This window comes from Sciurus vulgaris, assembly GCF_902686455.1.
Source record: "Sciurus vulgaris genome assembly, chromosome: 11".
NCBI classification, from domain to species: domain Eukaryota; kingdom Metazoa; phylum Chordata; class Mammalia; order Rodentia; family Sciuridae; genus Sciurus; species Sciurus vulgaris.
The window spans coordinates 19,579,822-19,601,829 of NC_136472.1; the positions used below are offsets into that span (position 1 = coordinate 19,579,822).

Below are 22,008 nucleotides of genomic sequence, written 5' to 3' on the forward strand. Positions count from 1 at the left end.
ACAAGGATTCTGCTGAGTAATAAAGATGTTTGCAAAGTCTCTTCTCATTGAGAATTTGGGTTGTGGGCTTTCCTTCCTTGCTTCCTTAATATATGTAGGTTTACTAGTAATATTTTATGTGTTTTCCCTGAAAACAGGGGTCTTAACAGAACCAGGGTTAAAACATAAAAACCAAACTTCTAATGGAATAGTGATTTCAGATTTAGTCATTTGCAATGAAACTCTGAGTAGCCAAGATTGCTATGAAAAAAAACAAAAACAGATTCTAGCTGCCAATCCCCTGTGACCTGAAGCACATAGGCAAATAACTCCAACCCCATCAGCAAGGATTAACAGGAACAGAAGAAATAAAGGGAAAAAAAAAGATTCCTCAATGTTAAATTCACACAGTATGAGATGATATCATATTATTGTTAGCTTAAACTGTCTAACATTTATTAACTACAGCAGTAGTCACATGACTGACATTCATTCAACCCTGCTGAACTTGCTTTAACCTTTATGATTAGTTAAATATTAATATGTCTTATTGTTTAGTTATAGGTTATCACAAGTAAACAATTACTAAAAATAACTAGAATATTTCATTGTCTAGTCTCCTAATGATTATACAAAATATTTTTGTTTTTCTCCTTGTGACCTTTTCCTGTTCTGGAAAAACGTGTGTAACTGCCAACCTTATAATGTATAACAAGCTGACTGGGAAAAATAAAATTCACAACTTAGCGTCCATTCCTTGAGTCTGTGTTGCTTTGTTCTCTACCTCGCTGATGCCTACTTCCTCACCTGAAATCACCAGGACCCCTGCCAGGGCTGAACCCAGGAACTAAGAGTTGTTTTGTGGCCTAAAATATGGTCTATATTAGAGAAGTTTTCATGAGCCTCTGAGAAAAATTTATTTAGTTCTTGTTGGATGAGAGAGGTCTGTTAGGTCCGTCTGATTTATAATATTTTTTAGATCCAAAGTATCTCTCCTGAGTATATGTCTGGATGACCTCTCCAAAGGTGAGAGAATTGTGTTGAAATCACCTAGTGTTATAATATTGGGACCTATTTAGGGTTTCAATTTGATTAGTTTCTATTTGGGGGCATAAATACTTATTATTATTGTATCCTAGTTTACTATTAGGAAGGAATCTTCTTTTTATCTACTGATGAATTTTGGTGTGAAATCTCATTTGTCAATTTGAGAGTAGCTACTTCTACTTGTTTTCAGGCTATTTTTACATGGTATGTCAATTCCCATCTTACACTTTCAGTCTCTATCTGTTTTTGCCTGTAAGGTGAGTCTTTTGTAAACAACATATAGGTAGTCTTGTTTTTTAATCCTTTCTGCCAGTCAATGTCTTTTAATTGGGGAGTTGAGGTCATTTACATTCAATGTTATTATAGAGAGATTTTATTTAGTCCTGATATTTTGATTTATTCATTGTCTTTAATTTTGTTGGGGTTTTTATATGCTTCGCTACTCTTAAAATGATACTTGTTCTTTTGTGAGCTCTGAGGTTTGTTGCTTATTTTTTCTTTGTGCACTATTTCCTTCAGTAAGTTCTGTAGTGCCAATTTAGTAGTCTTGATTTTTTCTTTGGTTTCTACTTATGTTGCACGGTTTAATTTCATCTTCAATTTGAAATGGTAGTTTTTATTGGTATAGCAGTTCTATTTGACTGTTAATTACTTTTAGGATAGGAACACATCATTCTAAGTCCTCCTGACTTGTAGTGTTCATGCTGAGAAACCAGAAGTGATTCTGATTGCATTGCCTCTAAATGTGACTGTATGTTTTCCTCTTGAGGATTTCAAAATTCCACCTTTATTCTTTATGTTAGGCATTTTGAATGTAATGTGTCATGCTGATTTCTTTTTTGATTTTGATTATTTGGGATTTTGAGTTCCTCCAGTATCTGGAGTCCATCTCATTTTGAAGCATGTGAGGATAATAAAGACAGAGAAGAAAAAAAAAAATAGAAGTAACAAAATAAGGGAGAGTGAAAGAGACAGCAACAGAATTTGGCATTTAGATAAGAAAAGAGAGAAGGAAAAAAAGAGAAACAAAAAAATGAAAAATAATACAAAAAAACATCAAAAACCCTATTTGTCAAAAGACAAGGGAAGAAAAGATAATTACATTTTAAAAATAATGAAAATGACAAAAAATGTGTATTTATCTATGTCCAAGAACCAATCAGCACATCAAACACACACACACAGACAAAAGGAAAAAAAAGGAAAAAAATATTCTTAATGAAAAATTAAGAAATTGTTTCCACTTAGGTAATCAAAATAGTCAATAAGAATTTATGGTTACTGTTTATGCCCAGTTGTCATTCTTTTCATTTCTTTTTGGGCTATGAACTAAGAATGAGAACAAGAGGCAGGATTGTTTCCTCCCTCTTTTTGTGTTGCTCACTAATCTGCCAGATTTTGTGGCCTAAAACTGAACTAATTCTCAGCTTCTCCTCCCCCCAGTATGAGGTAGAGTGGGATGGGAAGAACCGTCAGGTGGAGTTCTGTCTGCACAGACATGATCAATGCCCTCCCAGGTGGGGGCTGCTGTGAAGTTCTATGAGTGAATCTGAATCAGGAGAGGTTTCATCTAAACAGGCCTGAGGTGCTTTGTTGGGTGGTGTCTGCTCTGGGACATTGAGATCAACCCACCCCTAGGACTTGGAAGTTGCTGATCTCTGCTGGCAGTCTGGATCTCAGGAGCCTCCCAATGACTTCACTTACTGGGAAGGAAAGCCAATCTTCATCCCCTCCATTACCCATGAACACAGCCTTTCTAGGTTTCTGAGGCTTAGTCCTTGAGTATATTCCCATCCACCTCTCCAGATTCCTGACCCTCTTCAGCTGGTCTTGTGAGCCAACAGACTCAAATGGGAAAATGGGGCTCCCCTTCACTTTTCTGACTTGAATCCCCATGGGTAAAACATCCTCTGTGACCATTCACTTCCATTGTGGTAGGTACAACATGGGCTACATGGAAGGTCCTGGCCAGGACAGCGTAGGTGTGTTTGCTCAGATCTTCTGGCTCCAGTGGCAGCAGGTGTAGTGTGGCCACTTCAAGATGGATTTTCCTCAGCTCCGCATGGCCAGTTGGAAAACACAGGGCACTTTTCAAGCAACAGTGCACAGTGCAGCCTCTGGATCAGCTAAGGGCAGGCTGCTTTCCTCATCTCAGGTTTTTCCAAACAAAAATCTGTCCATAGTATTTCTCTGTGTTCTCCCTTCCTCTTTCCCAAATGAGGAAAATCTACCACCGCTGCTGCTGGTGCCACAGCCAGCTGGGCTCCAATGTAGTCTTTCTTCTTTTTTCAATGTACCCAAATTTCTGAGTCCCTAAGATACACTGACAGTTCCATATTTGGATTCAGTGAGATCCCTCTTTCACCCACCTCACAGAGAAGCAATACTCCTGGTTGAATCCTGAAACATAAAGCAAATACTAACCATAGAGCAAATACTAATACAGCTTTTTCCTATGCCACCATTTTGGATACCTCCTGGCTAGGTGATCTTTCCAGAATCACTTTCTACCACATTATAGTTTGTCTACAAAAATATTTCCAAAGTACATTTATAAAATATGTTGAAGTTTATGGAAAATTTTATACAAAAATATTTAAAAGATAGTGCATCACGATCAAGTGGGTTTCATCCCAGGGATGGAAGTTTGGTTCAACATCTGGAAATCAATAAATGTAATTCATCACATCAACAGAAGTAAAGTTAAGAATCATATGATCATTTCAATAGATAAAGAAAAAGCATTTGATAAAATACATCACCCCTTCATGCTCAAAACACTAGAAAAAAATAAGGATAGTAGGAACATACCTCAATATTGTAAAAGCTATCTATGCTAAGCCCAAGGTCAACATTATTCTGAATGAAAAAAAGAAAAAAAAAAAAAAAACTGAAAGCATTCCCTCTAAAAACTGAAACAAGGCAGGGATGCCCTCTCTCACCACTTCTATTCAACATTGTCCTTGAAACTCTAGCCAGAGCAATTAGACGGACCCATGTAATTAAACAGATAAGAATAGGAAACTAAGAACTCAAACTATCACTAATTGAGAGTACATGATTCTATATTTAGAGGATCCAAAAAATTCCACCAAAAAACTTCTATCAGGTTGGGGGTTAAGGGAAAAATGGAGGAATGATGGATTGTGTAGAGGGAAATGAGGGGTGGTGAGGGATTGGAGGAGAAGGAACGAGAAAAACGATTGTGTATGGTTACACAAAAGGAGTGACTGTACTTCGTGTACAACCACAGAAATGAAGTTGTACCCCATTTGTGTAAAATGAATAAAAAAAAACATAATTGATAAAATATATTACTCAGAATGTGACTATGTACACAAGAGTTATAAAATCTTTGTTGTAAATGGGTAATTCAAGCAATTCTGTTCCTTTTTACAGGAATTTATTAGTAATTTTAAAAGTATCATTATTTTATTATACTATAGGAATACCGTTACTTAGCTGAGGTCCACTCATTGCACAAGCACATGAAATAAGCCACTGGATTTATATATAACCTGGATGGATGCGTATTAGAATTCCCCAAAGGGGCAAGGAAAACTGGAAGCTAAAACTTGCTGTGAAGGACACTTGAAGGTATTTTTGTAGACATACATTTTCACGTCTAATGATATTTACTTTTCCCCCATCTAGATTAATTTGCTGTTCTGTTGTTTGAAATTTGCTACAAATGAGTTCTGCTGTGATAGTCATGTAAGCCATATTGTCATTTATTATGTTGGTGCTACTCAGACAATGTGTGATTCTATCTTACTAATTATATATCTACATAAAATTAATGAAATATTTCTACTGCAAAGCATTGTTTTTAGAATTTTCCTAATTCATAAATTTATACAGAAATAATAAAAGAACTATGTTAACTAGCTAGAATTTGAAAGATGAACAAATTTGGAGAATTATACTACTTTATTTCAGAGTATCATGTGACGTTTCTATGTTTGAAGCATTGTAGTATTTTCATACAATATCCAAATACAAAAATGGAACAGACTGGGCTGAGATTGTAACTGACTGCTAATGCAATTTCTTAGCATGGGTGAGGCCTTGGATTTAATCATCAGCATCACATAGAAGCAAATAAACAACGTTTAAATTCTTTAAAAAAATGCACATGTTATTTAACACATATATGTATATATACACATATCTATATATATGGACCAGATATATACATATATATTCATATATTTACATATATATATATATAACAAATATATTTATATATATTTCAAATAGATTTGAAAATTTAATGCCTGAATTTGTCTCTCATCATCATCTTAGATTTCATGAAAGATAGTCTCATACCATACATATATATGAGGCTATATATATGGAACAGACTAAGAAATATATATGGAACACACTAAGAAATCCAAAATTAGGAAAATGATATATGCTCAACTAATAGTGACAAAAGTTTGAAAATTCATAGGCAATTAAGGAAGAAAATCCTCCCAACAAAAGGTGATGTGCCGGGGTCCAGCCCCAGCAGGGGTCCTTGGATTCCACTCTGGTAAGGGGGCGCGGGCAGACAGCGTCGGCGATGGATGGAGAATGAAAGACACAGACTCTAGTTCTGGTGTAATCATTCCCACTTTATTCTGGGGAAGGCTGGGTTTATATACATTTTTCTTCAGGCTATGATGACAAGCTTGTGACTAATAAAATCAAAGAAGTTTCCAAAGCATAGGCAGAAATTGTTTTTACTGAAAGATTATGAGAAAACAGTAACCTTACAGATTATCCTTACTTAATCACCAGGGCTTGCCATTGATAAAATAAGCTGGTCCATATCTGGTAGCTACTGTGGGAGGTGCTTTGTGCTTAGAACTTGGGGAAACATTGTTATCTATAAGTTTCTGTGCCCCAAACAGGTTCTGGCTGTGCCAGTAAATGCAGTGTTTGGTTTTTAACATAATAAAAACATTCTGCTGTAGTGAGGTTAATCATCACAGGGTTTCAACATGTGTTTTGTCTCCATGATGTTTTTCTGGAAATTTGTAGAATTATTCCCATCACCTCTAGCAAGATCCCCAGACTGAAGTGAGTAATAGGAAAACTCCCCAGAATAACATCCAAGCTAGGGAGGCATACATCTGGCATGCAATCCTTTTAGGAAGAGTCTTTGCAATCATCCTTCAGTGGAACTCTGTGAAGCACTGTAAGGAGAGCCAGGCGCCCCCACAGTGATGGATCAGAAACATAAATGCAAAATGAAAACCACGACAAAAAACACAAACAGAAGAATTTTCTGATATAGGTTGTATTGAACAAAACTTTAAATAAAACAGATTCATATACAGATGCATAGTTACAAGAAAAAAAGATCTTTGAAATTTTGGATTATTCAAATAATATTATGTGCCATACCAAAAGTATGAGCCATCAAAGTGACAAATGTCACTGAATTAAAAGTTACAACTTTTGGCAGCAGAACAAGTTATCTGATTAGGGATGAATTCAGTTTTCAGGATGTGAAGGCAGTACCTGCACACATCCTTGAGGTGAATACTGTTATACGTGTGTAGATGTGAGTTAAATATCCAGCTCTCCTGTGTGGACTGATAATAGGTTAGGTTCAGTGAAGTTTCAAAAACATTGGGAAACATGTTGACATGAACACCACTAAAATACTAGATTTTAATACTGTAGCCTGAAATTGTAGAATAATTCAAATATTCAGAATAACTTGACTTTCAAGGCATTACAGCAGATCCCAAACTTAGAAACACGCATTTTTCTCCTTCTATTGTTTAACTAGATGTTCCAGCTACACTTTCGTGTGTCTAGTCTATAAAATGAAAATACTTCTCATGTAACCAAGCAATTTTTTTGGTAAAATAAAAGAAAGAATCTAAACCACTCAATAATCTCTTCATAGAATGTTTTTCACTAACTTCCTAATTGGTTTAATCCTAACCAGATTTTATACCATATAATTTAACTTTAAGAAGTCTTAATTTTGTGAGGAAACTTTAAATCTGTGCATTTGTATATGGTAGAGAAGGTGAGAATAACTGAACACCCTTGTGGACAGATGAAGCTGAGGTTAAACCACTGTGGATATTGAATAGAGACAGAAAACTGAATGATCAACAGAATAAATATTTTGAAGCATTCTTCTGATTGGCTATCTTTTCACTTGATATATTTTTCTGTTCATGCACAGTGTATGCATAAACAATGTTTAATATTTTATTTTTCCTTTATTTTGACTCTCTTTTCAGAGTCTTCCATTCCAGCTATGCTATTTTCCAGCAACAAATCATTGGTGCCTGTTAGTATCTTATGGATCACAGAGTTTATTGAACTTTTTGTACAATAAAAATTTTAATAATTATCCAGATTTAAAGTTGAAGCCTGACTTTTGCTCTCATCATCTCAGATTTTATGAAAGACAGCCTCATACATTACAAGCTATATTATTTCTCTTTGATTTATCAGAAAGCTGGAGGAGCACAGAGAGGGCAGTCTGCTTCACTGCCCTGACTGTAGCATTTTAGGGCCTTAGGGGAAATAGTGCATGAGCCACAAAAACCCAAAAGTGGAAAGTAAATACTCAGAGGCACCAGAGACATTACCAAGGGCAGAGTCTTGGCGGTATTTGTCCAGGACTTGCTTAGAAATGCCTTTGGGAATGATCTAATGATCTTAGAGTTTTCAAAACCTATTAATTCTTGCATTGACACTTAAGTTTATATTCTGCTCTTCCTAAACTAATCCCCACAGTTAAAGGCATAAAAGAAACAACACTTTGTGCTTAATATATGTGTTAATTATTGAAGAAATTTCAAATAATTTTTGTTCATCAATCTGAGCTCATGTAAAATAGTTAACGAGGAACTCAGAATTTCCATCTGCTTTTCTAGTGGATAAAATTCTACCTTTCATATTGTAGATGGATTTAGTTAACAACAGAAGTATATGGCTCTTACAAAACCTATAGAAAATTTGGCTTGTTAATATTTCCAAAACATTCTCAGAGAATCAGTGTTGGTGCGTTAGAATGCCTGCGTTGCAACTTTCTGCCTTTTATTTCAGATTTTCATAGAGGGAACAAATCGGCAAGGTGAGTATCTGAGAGAGGAACTGTGTTTGATGAAATCTGAATCTAATCTCCACTTACTGAAACCTGATGGTTGGTGAATTACTCCTACAACTGGGTTTGTGGAGAGTTCCACCAACCAAGTTTTAGGTTATTATACCCTCTTAAATTTTTCTAGACAATTTCATTCTAAATGTTACTAATGCTTTTGTAGCATGTGATTTTTTTTTTGCTATGAAATATTTTCATCTTCTTTGTTTTTATTTATTGTGCACTATTATAAGCACAATTTAAGTTAAGAACATTGGAGCTAAAGACATTTTTAAGAAGGTCATGGTTTTTTGTTCTGTTCCATTCTGAGGCTTTTATGTATTTTTTCATATTCATATCAAGAAAGAGCTGCTTGAATTTTTACACACTGAAAAAATTCTCATTTTTCAGAATACAGGCTATGATAGACTACTCTCATCTGAACTGATTGAGGTAAGCTTGCGCATGTCACACTCAAATGCACTAAGAGTATTTAAATATATGGTGGACACTGTACCTTAAATATAAGGGCATCTACAATGTTTATAGTCAACTAACTACATGTTCAGAACTTTTGGTGCTCCCCAAAATAAGGAATCATTTGGCTATATGTTTGAAGATATAAACAAGTAAAAGAAAGAAAGAAAGAAAGAAAGAAAGAAAGAAAGAAAGAAAGAAAGAAAGAAAGAGGAAGGAAGGAAGGAAGGAAGGAAGGAAGGAAGGAAGGAAGGAAGGAAGGAAGGGAGGGAGGGAAGGAAAGAAAAGAATTATGATTAGTTTTAAGAAATGCCCTAGAATAACCTCTCAGTAGTCTATCTTACTATTATTTACAAACACAATATCAATATTGAGGTTTACGTGATCACATTCATTAAATTCACATTGTGCTAACCCTGTGCTATTTTCTATTTATTTCTTCATTGGAGTATGTGTGTGCATCCCAACTTCATTATCTGCTGAACTACGAACTTAAAGAGAAAAAAGTGTATGAGCTGAATAGCTATGGATCATCAAACTTGCATGACACTTGGGGATTTCACAACATTCCATGGATTCATCATTGTCTTCTGAATTCTGCAATGTTGTCTTGGTGCAGATGAGGAAAACGAGGAGAGTCTGACGATCAGCTTGAGGATCCCATTGGTCAGTTCATTTTTCCTTCTTCCTGGTGTGTACCCTCTGTGCTGCCACTGTCCTTACTTCTTCAGCATTGCTTAATATCCTTTATTTCTTCATTTTACAGTTTTAATTTTCTTAAGAGGTTTCTTTACTTACCATCATCATTGGCAACAAAATCTTACTTGTTTCAATTACAATAATTCTCACTTGAATTTTCTATTTTTTTTCATATTTATGCTAACAGGAAAGTCATATCATTTAAAAAATTCTCTTCTATTAGAACAATTCAGCTTAAACTTTAATTATGTGAATGTCAGTAATGTTTTTAATTTTCAAAATGATTGAAATATATTTAAATAATTACATATAAAATTCAGTAAAATACACAATTGTTACTGCTAACCCATTCTATATTTGTACAAGACATAATAAGTAAGAAAGAGCATTTTTTTATGAATCAAGGTTACTTAATTTTATGATTTCATGCATGTTAATTTAATTTTTAGTGCATTTTGTAGTATGATAATCCAGGTTGTCTCTTTTTTCACTTAAATTTCTGGTTTCTTTCTGTCCAGATATTAAATTTATTTGTGGAATTACTTACTCAACTTAATATATGGAAATCCAGAGAAATATCTCAGAATTCATTTTTCTGGGGCTTTCTGATGACAAGAATGTGCAAATATTTTGCTTCATGCTGTTCTTACTCTGTTTTGTTGCCCTGCTGGTAGGAAACTCTCTGATTCTCATTTCCATTCTACGGAGCCTTCTTTTCCACCAACCCATGTACTATTTCCTTAGCCAGTTATCATTTCTGGATATCTGCTATACCTCCAGTGTCACACTCAAATTGATCAGTGACCTGCTAGAGGGGACCAATATCATTTCCTATGGTTATTGTATGTTCCACGTCTTTACCACACACTTCTTTGGCAGCATTGAGATCTTCATTATTACAACCATGGCTTTTGATCACTACATTGCTATCTGCAGACCTCTCCACTACATGAGGATCATGAACTCGACAAAATGCAACTTCCTAATTTTAGCTGCCTGGGTTGGTGGGGCTGCCCATTTTTTTCCTCAATTATCTATGAAAATGCACTTGCCTTCCTGTGGTCCAAATGAAATTGATCACTACTTTTGTGATATTTTTCCTTTGCTAAAAATTGCCTGTACAAATACCTACGTGATTGCTGTCCTTGTGGTTGTCGGTTCAGGAGTGATCCTATTAGTCATATTTGTTATTTTATTTCTCTCTTATGCCATTATTTTGTTCACTTTGAGGAATCACTCAGCTGAAGGAAGACGTAAAGCCCTCCCTACCTGTGCATCTCATATCTCAGTGGTAGTCTAATTTTTTATGCCAGCCATCTTTTCCTACCTTAGACCTCCTATTGCTTTTTCCCTGAGGATAAAGTGCTTGCATTATTTTACACAGTCATTGCTCCGATGTTCAATCCCTTGATATATACTTTGAGAAATACCAAGATGAAAATTGCTGTGAGAAAAGTTTGGTGTCATATTCTGTTCTCAAAGGAAACATAGTTAATTTAAAGAAAAATCATCAACTATTCTCTTATAAAAAAAAAAAAAACTAGATATGAATTAAGTAGCTAGAAACTCTGTCATAGATCTTTAATAGAATGAATGAAGGCAATAGGATTTAGGCCTTTAAAGGAATATGTAATGAAATATTAATCAGACCTATCAAAAATGTTGGAATCTTAATTTTGTTGATTTTTGAGATGAAATATGTGCAGTTACTTGTATAAAATGTATCTGAGCCAAAGCAAGTAAGGTGGTGCTTGAGCAGTAAGTTATATTATAAAAATGTTTTTTTTTTTAAATTTTAAATTTTAATTAAAAATCATAAATTTACATAGGGCAATGTTGTTTGATTCATTTTGTTATTTTTTTCCCTTCCCCCCTCTCCTCCCACCCCTCTTTTCCCTCTATACATTCCTTTCTTCCTCATTCTTACCACCCTCCTTATCCCTAACCCTAAACCTAACCCTAACCCTAACACTAACCCCTCTTACCCCCCACCCCCGTATATCCTCATCCGCTTATCAGCGAGATCATTCATCCTTTAGTTTTTTGATATTGGCTTATCTCACTTAGGATGATACCCTCCAATTTCATCCATTTGCCTGCGAATGCCATAATTTTGCCATTCCTCATGGCGGAGTAATATTCCATTGTATATATATGCCACAGTTTCTTTATCCATTCATCAACTGAAGGGCATCTGGGTTGGTTCCACAATCTGGCTATAGTGAATTGAGTAGCTATGAACATTGATGTGGCTGTATCTCTGTAGTATGCTGATTTTAAGTCCCTTGGGTATAGGCCAAGGAGTGGGATAGCTGGGTCAAATGGTGGTTCCATTCCAAGTTTTCTGAGGAATCTCCATACTGCTTTCCAGAGTGGCTGCACTAGTTTGCAACCCCACCAGCAATGTATGAGTGTACCTTTCTCCCCACATCCTCGCCAACACCTATTGTTGCTTATGTTCTTGATAATCGCCATTCTAATTGGGGTGAGATGAAATCTTAGGGTAGTTTTGATTTGCATTTCTCTTATTACTAGAGATGTTGAACATTTTTTCGTATATCTGTTGATTGCTTATACATCTTCTTCTGTGAAGTGTCTGTTCATTTCCTTAGCCCATTTGTTGATTGGATTATTTGTATTCTTGGTGTAGAGTTTTTTGAGTTCTTTTTAGATTCGAGATATTAGCGCTCTATCTGAAGTATGATTGGCAAAGATATTCTCCCACTCTGTAGGCTCTCTCTTTGCATTGCTGATAGATTCCTTTGCTGAGAGAAAGCTTTTTAGTTTGAATCTATCCCAGTTATTGATTCTTCCTTTTATTTCTTGGGCTATGAGAGTCCTGTTAAGGAAGTCTGCTCCTAAGCCAACAAGTTGAAGGTTTGGGCCTACTTTTTCTTCTATAAGATGCAGGGTCTCTGGTCTGATTTCAAAGTCCTTGATCCATTGTGAGTTGAGTTTTGTGCAGGGTGAGAGATAAGGGTTTAATTTCATTCTGTTGCATATGCTTTTCCAGTTTTCCCAGCACCATTTGTTGAAGAGGCTATCTTTTCTCCATTGCATATTTTTGGCCCCTTTGTCTAGTATGAGAAAATTGTATTTATTTGGGTTTGTGTCTGTGTCCTCTATTCTGTACCGTTGATCTACCTGTCTATTTTGGTACCAATACCATGCCATTTTTGTTGCTATTGCTTTGTAATAGAGTTGAAGATCTGCTATTGCGATACCCCCAGTTTCGATCTTTCTACTGAGGATTGCTTTAGCTATTCTGGGTTTCTTATTCTTCCAGATGAATTTCATAATTGCTTGCTCTATTTCTGTAAGGTACATCATTGGGATTTTAATTGGAATTGCATTGAGTCTATATAGCACTTTTGGTAGTATGGCCATTTTGACAATATTAATTCTTCCTATCCATGAACATGGGAGATCTTTCCATCTTCTAAGGTTTTCTTTAATTTCTTTCTTTAGTGTTCTGTAGTTCTCATTGCAGAGGTCTTTCACCTCTTTTGTGAGATTGATTCCCAAGTATTTTATTTTTTTTGATGCTATTGTGAACGGGGTAGATTTCCTAATTTCTCTTTCTAAAGATTCATCACTTATGTATAAAAATGCATTGGATTTATGAGCATTGATCTTGTAACCTGCCACTTTACTGAATTCACTTATGAGTTCTAAGGGTTTTCTGGTGGAATTTCCAGGTTCCTCTAAATATATAATCATGTCATCAGCGAACAGGGATAGTTTGTGTTCCTCTTTTCCAATTCGTATCCCTTTAATTTCTTTGGTTTGTCTAATTGCTCCGGCTAGAGTCTCAAGAACAATGTTGAATAGGAGTGGTGAAAGAGAGCATCCCTGCCTAATTCCATTTTTTAGGGGGAATGCTTTCAGTTTTTCACCATTTAGAATGATATTGGCCATGGGCTTAGCATAAATGGCCTTCACAATGTTAAGGAATGATCCCACTACCCCAATTTTTTCTAGTGTTTTGAGCATGAAGGGATGCTGTATTTTATCGAATGCTTTTTCTGCATCTATTGAAATAATCATGTGATTCTTAACTTTTAGTCTGTTGATATGGTGAATGACATTTATTGATTTCCGGATGTTGAACCAACCTTGCATTCCTGGGATAAAACCCACTTGATTGTGATGCACTATCTTTTAAATATATTTTTGTATGTGATTTGCTAAAATTTTGTTGAGAATTTTTGTGTCGATGTTCATTAAGGATATTGGTCTGAAATTTTCTTTCCTCGATGTATCTCTGTCTGGTTTAGGTATCAGGGTGATATTGGCTTCATAGAATGAGTTTGGGAGGGTTCCCTCCTCTTCTATTTTATGGAATACTTTGAGAAGTATTGGAATGAGCTCTTCTTTAAAGGTTTTGTAGAACTCAGCTGAGAACCCATCTGGTCCCAGACTTTTCTTTGTTGGTAGGCTTTTGATGACCTCTTCTATTTCATTGCTTGAAATTGATTTATTTAAGTTGTGTATGTCTTCCTCGTTCAGTTTAGGTAATTCATATGTCTCTAGAAACTTGTTGATGTCTTCGATGTTCTCTGTTTTGTTGGAGTATAGATTTTCAAAATAGTTTCTAATTATGTTTTGTATTTCACTCATGTCTGTTGTGATATTTCCTTGTTCGTTCCAAATTTTAGTAATTTGAGTTTTCTCCCTTTTTCTCTATGTTAGCGTGGCTAAGGGTTTATCAATTTTGTTTATTTTTTCAAAGAACCAACTATTTATTTTGTTAATTTTTCTGATTGTTTCTTTTGTTTCAATTTCGTTGATTTCGGCTCTGATTTTAACTATTTCCTGTCTTCTACTACTTTTGGTGTTGGTCTGCTCTTCTTTTTCTAGGGCTTTGAGCTCTAGTGTTAAGTCATTTATTTGTTGATTTCTACTTCTTTTGTTGAATGCGCCCCATGAAATACATCTTCCTCTCAGTACTGCTTTCATAGTATCCTAGAGATTTTGATATGATGTGTCTTTCTTCTCATTTACTTCTAAGAATTTTTTAATTTCACTCCTGATGTCTTCTGTTATCCATTCATCGTATAATAGTGTATTATTTAATCTCCAAGTATTGGAGAAGTTTCTGTTTTTTATTCTGTCATTTATTTCTAATTTCTGTCCATTATGATCTGATAGAGTACAAGGTAGTATCTCTATCTTCTTGTATTTGCTAACAGTAGCTTTGTGGCATAAAACATGGTCTATTTTAGAGAAGGATCCATGTGCTGCTGAGAAGACAGTGTATTCGTTCTTTGTTGGATGGTATATTCTATATAAGTCGGTTAACTCTAAATTGTTGATTGTGTTATTTAGATCTATGGTTTCTTTATTCAATTTTTGTTTGGATGATCTATCCAGTGGTGAGAGAGGTGTGTTAAAATCACTTAGTATTATTGTGTTGTGGTCTATTTGATTTCTGGAATTGAGAAGGATTTGTTTGACGTACATGGATGAGCCAATGTTTGGGGCATAGATATTTATGATTGTTATGTCTTTCTGATTTATGCTTCCCTTAAGCAGTATGTAATGTCCTTCTTTATCCCTTCTGACTAGTTTTGGCTTAAAGTCCACATTATCTGAAATGAGGATGGATACTCCAGCTTTTTTGCTGTGTCCATGTGCATGGTATGTTTTTTCCCATCCTTTCACCTTTAGTCTATGGGTATCTCTTTCTATGAGATGGGTCTCTTGCAGGCAGCATATTGTTGGATTTTTCTTTTTAATCCAATCTGCCAGTCTATGTCTTTTGATTGATGAGTTCAGGCCATTAACATTCACAGTTATTATTGTGATATGATTTGTATTCCTAGTCATTGGACGCATTTTTGTTTTTTGACATGATTTGGTTTCTCCTTTATTTGGCTATTCCTTTATGCTAGTTCCTCACGTTGCTGATTTACATCGTTGTTTTTCATCTCTTCCTCATGGAATATTTTGCTGAGAATGTTCTGTAATGCTGGCTTTCTTTTAGTAAATTCCTTTAGCTTTTGTTTATCATGGAAGGATTTTATCTCATCGTCAAATCTGAAAGTAAGTTTTGCTGGGTATAAAATTCTTGGTTGGCATCCATTTTCTTTCAGGGCTTGGTAAATGTTGTTCCAGGCCCTTCTAGCTTTTAGGGTCTGGATTGAAAAATCTGCTGATCTTCCTATTGGTTTCCTCCTGAATGTGATCTGATTCTTTTCTCTCACAGCCAGGTATGCAGGGAACTGAACACCTGTGCTTCTTTCCCTAGGTTACTATTAACACAACTCCTCCTACTCTTGCTAATGGACAGGTAATGTGGCAAAGTTTTTGAAGATTTGAATGTAGAAGTCAGAAGCTTAGAATCAATTTCTTATTGACTGGATTTTACCTCCAGCATCATGTAGAAAAACTCAATAAATAAAATAAAGGTATTATGTCCACCTACAACTAAAAATATTTTTTAATAAGGGTGGGGAAAATGATAGCACTGTCTCAATCTATAATCAGTAAAGAATGCCTAATTCTTGACATGCATCTCTTATTACTTAATACAACTTTTAGAAAGCACAATCTACTGCCCTCCTTTTCTTGATGTCCTTGGCTGTTCATTTTTCTGCCAACACTTAATGAAAGGACTTCATCATAAACTTCATCTTTGTAATGAAATATAGTCCCAAGTCTCTCTCTCTCTTTTTTTTTTTTTTTTTTTGCTTCCTTTTTCTTTTAATGGAGTCTACATTTTAACCGACCCATAATAATGTTACATATTTATGGTGTAATGTAAAATTTCAACACATGTATGTATTATGTAATGTTTATAACACATTAAACATATATTGTTTCCTCAAACATGTACATTTTACGGTGAAAACATTCACATTTTTCTTATATATAAAATCTGAAATACACCATCCATTATTAGTATTTATAACCATCTACTGTGCAAGTGAAGGTCAGAACTTCTTACTCCAATCTGATCAAGCCCCACCCTTCCCTCCACTCTCAAGTAAACAACATTCTTCTCTCAACTTACACTAACTCAACTTTTTTGGACTCTACATACAAGTGAGATCTGAGGGTACTTGCCATTCTATCCTGGGCTTATTTCACTTAACACATGATCTGATCTCTATTTCTGGCCAAGTAGTCACAAATTCCAGGATTTTATTATTTCTGGGACTGAGCATGATCATTTTGAGATTATTTCTTTTTTTTTCTCATGATGTATTTCTCAGTAATGGATTCTAAAAGCATTTTCTTCTAACTCCAAAGATCACATACCTTAAATCTGTTCTCTTTTCATTCCCAGTTACATATTTCTGGCATAAATTGCATTTATGGAATTAAGCAAAAAATTATCACCAATATGTTTTCGAAATTTTTTTTCATCACCCAAAATGGAAGCACTGTAACTATTTAATAACTCCCCATTCTTTCTACTGCTGGTAACCTGTGATCTGCTCCTGGTATCTCTGAATTGTTTCATTTTTTCATTAACTGAGAAATATTTTAATTTTTTCATTAAGGTATGTTGAAATCAACCGGGAGACCAAATAGTAATTTTAAATGTTCACTAAAATGTACCTAAATGTTTCAATTATTTTCTTTCTTTTATTTTATTTTGATTCATTGTACACAAATGGGGTACAACTTCCGTTCCTCTTGTTTAACACAAAGAAGAGTCACACAGATTGCATAATTGTATGTGAACATAGGGTAATGATGTTTGACTCATTCCATTATCTTTTCTTCCTCTCACCCCCTCCCCTCCATCATTTTCTTCTATACAATCCATTCATCTTTCATTCTTGCCTCCCCCCAAACCCCATTATGTATAATTATCCACTTATCAGAGAAAACATTTGGCCTGTTTTTTGAGATTGGCTTATTTTACTTAGCATGATATTCTCCATCTCCATTCATTTAACTTCGAATGCCATAATTTTATTTTTCTACATGGCTGAATAATATTCCATTGTGTATTTATACCATAGTTTCTTAATCCATTCATCTATTGAAGGGCATCTAGATTAGTTCCACAATCTAGCTATTGGGAATTCAACTGCTATAAACATTGATGTAACTGTGTCACTATAGTATGCTAATTTTAAGTCCTTTGTATGTAAAGTCAAAGGGTGAGATAGCTGGATCAAATGGTGGTTCCATTCCAAATTTTCTAAGGAATCTCCATACTGCTTTCCAGTGTGACTGCACCAATTTGCAAACCCACCAGCAATGTATGAGTGTACCTTTTTCTCCACATCCTTGCCAATACTTCTTATTGCTTGTATTCTTGAGAATAGCCATTCTAATTGGGGTGAGGTGGAATCTTAGGGTAGTATTGCTATGCATTTCTCTTATTAATAGAGATGATGAACATTTTTTCATATATCTGTTGGTTGCTTGTAGATCTTCTGTGAAGTGTCTGCTCATTTCCTTAGTACATTTATTGAGTGGGTTATTTATATTCTTGGTAAATGTTTTTGAGTTCTTTATAGATTCCTGAGATTAATGCTCTATCTGAAGTATGAGTGACAGATTTTTCTCCCACTCTGTACGCTCTCTCTTCACATTATTGATAGTTTCCTTTGCTCAGAAAAAGCTTTTCAGTTTGAATCTATCCCAATTATTAATTCCTGATTTTATTTCTCGTGCTTTGGGAGTCATGTTAAAGAAGTCTGGTCCTAAGTCGACATGATGAAGAATTGGACCTACTTTTACTTCTATAAGGTGCAGGATCTCTGGTGTGATTTCGAGGTCCTTGATCCATTTTGTGTTGAGTTTTGTGCAGGATGAGAGATAGTTTTAGTTTAATTTTGCTGCATATGAATTCCCAGTTTTCCCAGCCCCATTCATTGAAGAGCCTGTCTTTTCTCCATTGTATGTTTTAGGCACTTTTGTCTAGTATGAGAAAGCTGTATTTATGTGGATTTGTCTCTGTGTCCTCTCTTCTGTACCATTGATCTAACTGTCTATTTTCATGCCAATAACCTGCTGTTTTTGTTACTATTGCTCTGTAGTATAGTTGAAGTTGTGGTATTGTGATAACTTCTGCTTCACTCTTCCTGCTAAGGATTGCTTTGACTATTCTGGGTATCTTATTCCTCCAAATGAATTTCATGATAGCTATCTCTATTTCTATTAAGTTCATCATTGGGATCCTAATTGTAACTACCTTGAATTTGTATAATGCTTTTGGTAGTATGGCCATTGTGACAAAATTAATTCTGCCTATCCAAGAACATGGGAGATCATTCCATCTTCTAAGGTTAATTTAATTTCTTCCCTTAGCGTTCCGTAGTTCTCATTATAGAGGTCTTTAGCCTCTTTTGTTAGATTGATTTCCTAGTATTTTATTTGTTTATTTTTAGAAGCTATTGTGAATGGGGTAGTTTTCCTAATTTCTTTTTCGGTAGATTCATCACTTATGAATAAAACTGCACTATATTTATGAGAGTTAATTTATATCCTGCATCTTTGATGAATTGATTAATGAGTTCTAGAAGTTTTCTGGTGGAATTATTTGGCTCCTCTACATAAAGAATTGTGTCATCAGTAAACAGTTAAAATTTGCATTCTTCTTTTTCTATTCATATTCCTTTAATTTCTTTGGTCAGTCTAATTGCTCTCCCTAGAGTTTCAAGGATGATGTTGAATAGAAGTGGTCAAAGAAGGTAAACCCTGTCTTGTTCAAGTTTTTAGGGTGAATGCTTTCAGTTTTTCTCCATTTAGAATGATGTTGGCTGTGGGCTTAGCATAGATAGCCTTTACAATGTTGAGGTATGTTCCTACTGTCCCTATTTTTTCTAGTGTTTTGAGAATGAAAGGGTGCTGATTTTTATCAAATACTTTTTCTGCGTCTGTTGAAATAATCTTATGATTCTTAATTTTATATCTGTTGATGTAGTGAATTGCGTGTATTGATTTCTGGAGTTGAAACAACCTTGCTTCCCTGGGATGAAACCCACTTGATCATGGTGCACTATCATTTTAATATGTTTTTGTATGCAATTTGCTAAAATTTTGTTAAGAACTTTTGTATCTTATGTTCATTAGAGATATTGGTCTGAAGTTTTCTTTCCTTATTCTGTAATTGTCTGGTTTTTGTATCAGGGTGATATGAGCTTCGTAGAATGAGTTTGGAAGGATTCCTTCCTTTTCTATTTCATAGAATACTTTGAGGAGTATTGTAATGAGTTCTTCTTTGAAGGTCTTGTAGAACTTGGCTGAGAATCCATCTGGTCTAGGGCTTTTCTTGGTCAGTAGGCTTTTGATTTCTTCTTCTATTTCATTGATCAGTTATATTGTGTATGTCCTCCAGATTCAGTTTGGGTGAAACATTTGTCTTTACAAACAGGTCAATGTCTTCAAGGTTTCCTATTTTGTTGGAGTATAGATTTTTAAAATAGTCTCTAATTATGTTTTGTATTTCAATAGTGTGTGATGTGATATTTCCTTTTTTATCACAATTTTAGTAATTTGAGTTTTCTTTCTCCTTCTGCTCATTAGTGTGGCTAAGGGTTTATCAATTTTGTTTATTTTTTCTATGAACCAATTTTTTGTTTTGTCAATTTTTCTTTTATATCAATTTCAGCTCTGATTTTAGTCATTTCATGTCTTCTACTACTTTTGGTGTTGGTCTCTTCTTTTTCTACAGCTTTCAGTTGTAATATTAGGTTGTTTATTTGTTGACTTTTTCTTCTTTTATTGAAAGCACTCCATGCAATGTATTTTCCTCTTAGTACTGCTTTCATAGCATCCCAGAGATATTGATATGTTGTATCATTGTTCTTGTTTACCTATAAGAATTTTTTTTTATCTCCCCCTAATGTCTTCTGTTATCCATGCATCATTCAACACCATATTATTTAGCCTCCAGGAGTACCTTTAAAAAATTTTATCATTTATTTCTAATTTCGTTCTGTTATGATCTGATAGAATACAAGATAGTATCTCTATTTTGTATTTGCTAAGAGTATATTTGTGGCATAACATATGATCTATTTTAGAGAAGGATCCATGTGCTGCTGAGAAGAAAGTGTATTCACTTGTTGATGGATGGAATATTCTATATATGTGTGCTGAGTCTAAATTATTGATTGTGTTATTGAGTTCTATGGTTTCTTTCTTCAGTTTGTGTTTGGAAGGTCTTTCCAATAGTGAAAAATGTGTGTTAAAGTCACCTAGTATTATTGTGTTGTGGTCTATTTGGTTCCTAGAATTGAGAAGGATTTGTCTGACATACATGGATGTGTTATGTTTGGGGCATAAATATTTATGATTGCTCTGTTTTGCTGGTTTATGCTTCCCTTAAGCATAAAGTGTCCTTTATCACTTCTGAATAACTTTGGTTAGAAGTCCACTTTATCTGATATGAGGATGGAAACCCACACTGTTTTACTGAGTCCATATGCATGGTATGTTTTTTCCCATCCTTTCATCTTTAGTCTGTGGGTATCTCTTTCTATGAGATGAGTCTCTTGAAGACAGCATGTTGTTGGTTCCTTTTTTTAATCCAATCCACTCTATGGCTTTTGATTGATGAGTTTAGACCATTAACATTCAGGGTTATTATTGAGATATGACTTGCATTCCCAGTTATTTTGGCTTATTTTTTGTTTTTTAACTTGACTTGGTTTCTCCTTTAATTGACTGTTCTTTTAGGGTAGTGCCTCCCTTTGCTGACATACATTATTGTTTTTCATTTCTTCCTCATGGAATATTTTGCTGAGAATGTTCTGTAGTGTAGGCATTCTATCTGTAAATTCTTTAAGCTTTTGGTTGTCATGGAAGGATTTTATTTTATCGCCAACTCTGAAGGTAAATTTTGCTGGGTATAAGATTCTTGGTTGGCATCCATTTTATTTCAAAACTTGAAATATATTGTTTCAGGCCCTTCTAACTTAGGGTTTGGACTGAGGAATCTGCTGATATCCCTATTGGTTTCCCACTATATGTAATTGGATACTTTTGTCTAGCAGCCTTTAAAATTCTATGATTATTTTGTATGTTAGGTACTTTCATTATAATGTGCTTTAGTGTGGGTCTGTTGTAATTTTGTGCATTTGGTGTCCTGTAAGCCTCTTGTACTTGATTTTACACTTCATTCTTCAGATTTGAGAAATTTTCTGATATTATTTTATTGAATAGATTATTCATTCCTTTGGTTTGTTTCTCTGTGCCTTCCTCAATCCCAATAATTCTTAAATTTGGTATTTTCATGGTATTCCTTAATTCTTGAAGGTTCTGATCATGATTTCTTACTATATTTTCTGTTTGGTCAATTTTGTTTTCAAGATTAAATATTTTGTCTTCTTTGCCTGAGGTTCTGTCTTCCAAGTGATCTGCTTTGTGGGTTATGCTTTCTGGTGAATTTTTAATTTGGTTTATTGTTTCCTTCATTTCAAGAATTTCTATTTTTTTCCAGAATCTCTCTATATTGAAATGATCTTTTGCTTCCTGCATTTGATCTTTTAACTGTTTATTGATGTGATCCTTCATTGCCTGCATTTGCTCTTTTCTCCTCATTTGCTTCTTGGATCATTTTAATTATGTACATTCAGCAGTTTCTTTCTGACAGTTCTTCTACCATTCTGTCTTTCGATTCTAGTAATATAGCTTCTAGGTTTGTTTGGGACTCTTTATTCCCCTATTTTTTTCATGTTGTTCATGTATGTTCCCCTCTAGCAGTGCAAATCTGAGGTATTGCAGTTTCCCCTCTATAT

The 22,008-nt window shown here is 34.7% G+C and overlaps 1 protein-coding gene and 1 pseudogene across 2 annotated transcripts in view; one reads left to right on the forward strand and one right to left on the reverse strand.

Moving 5' to 3' along the window:
- Positions 1-22,008, reverse strand: part of LOC306639149 (olfactory receptor 4C16-like) — a 469,263-nt pseudogene that overhangs the window by 96,435 nt on the left and 350,820 nt on the right. The window lies entirely within an intron of this gene.
- The window catches only part of LOC306638432 (olfactory receptor 4P4-like), a gene marked incomplete at both ends in the record, with an annotated part of 109,388 nt that overhangs the window by 7,955 nt on the left and 79,425 nt on the right, over positions 1-22,008 (forward strand). The window contains 1 exon segment of the mRNA XM_079101717.1: positions 10,386-10,554. Within this exon segment, the coding sequence (XP_078957843.1) occupies positions 10,386-10,554 (169 nt within the window).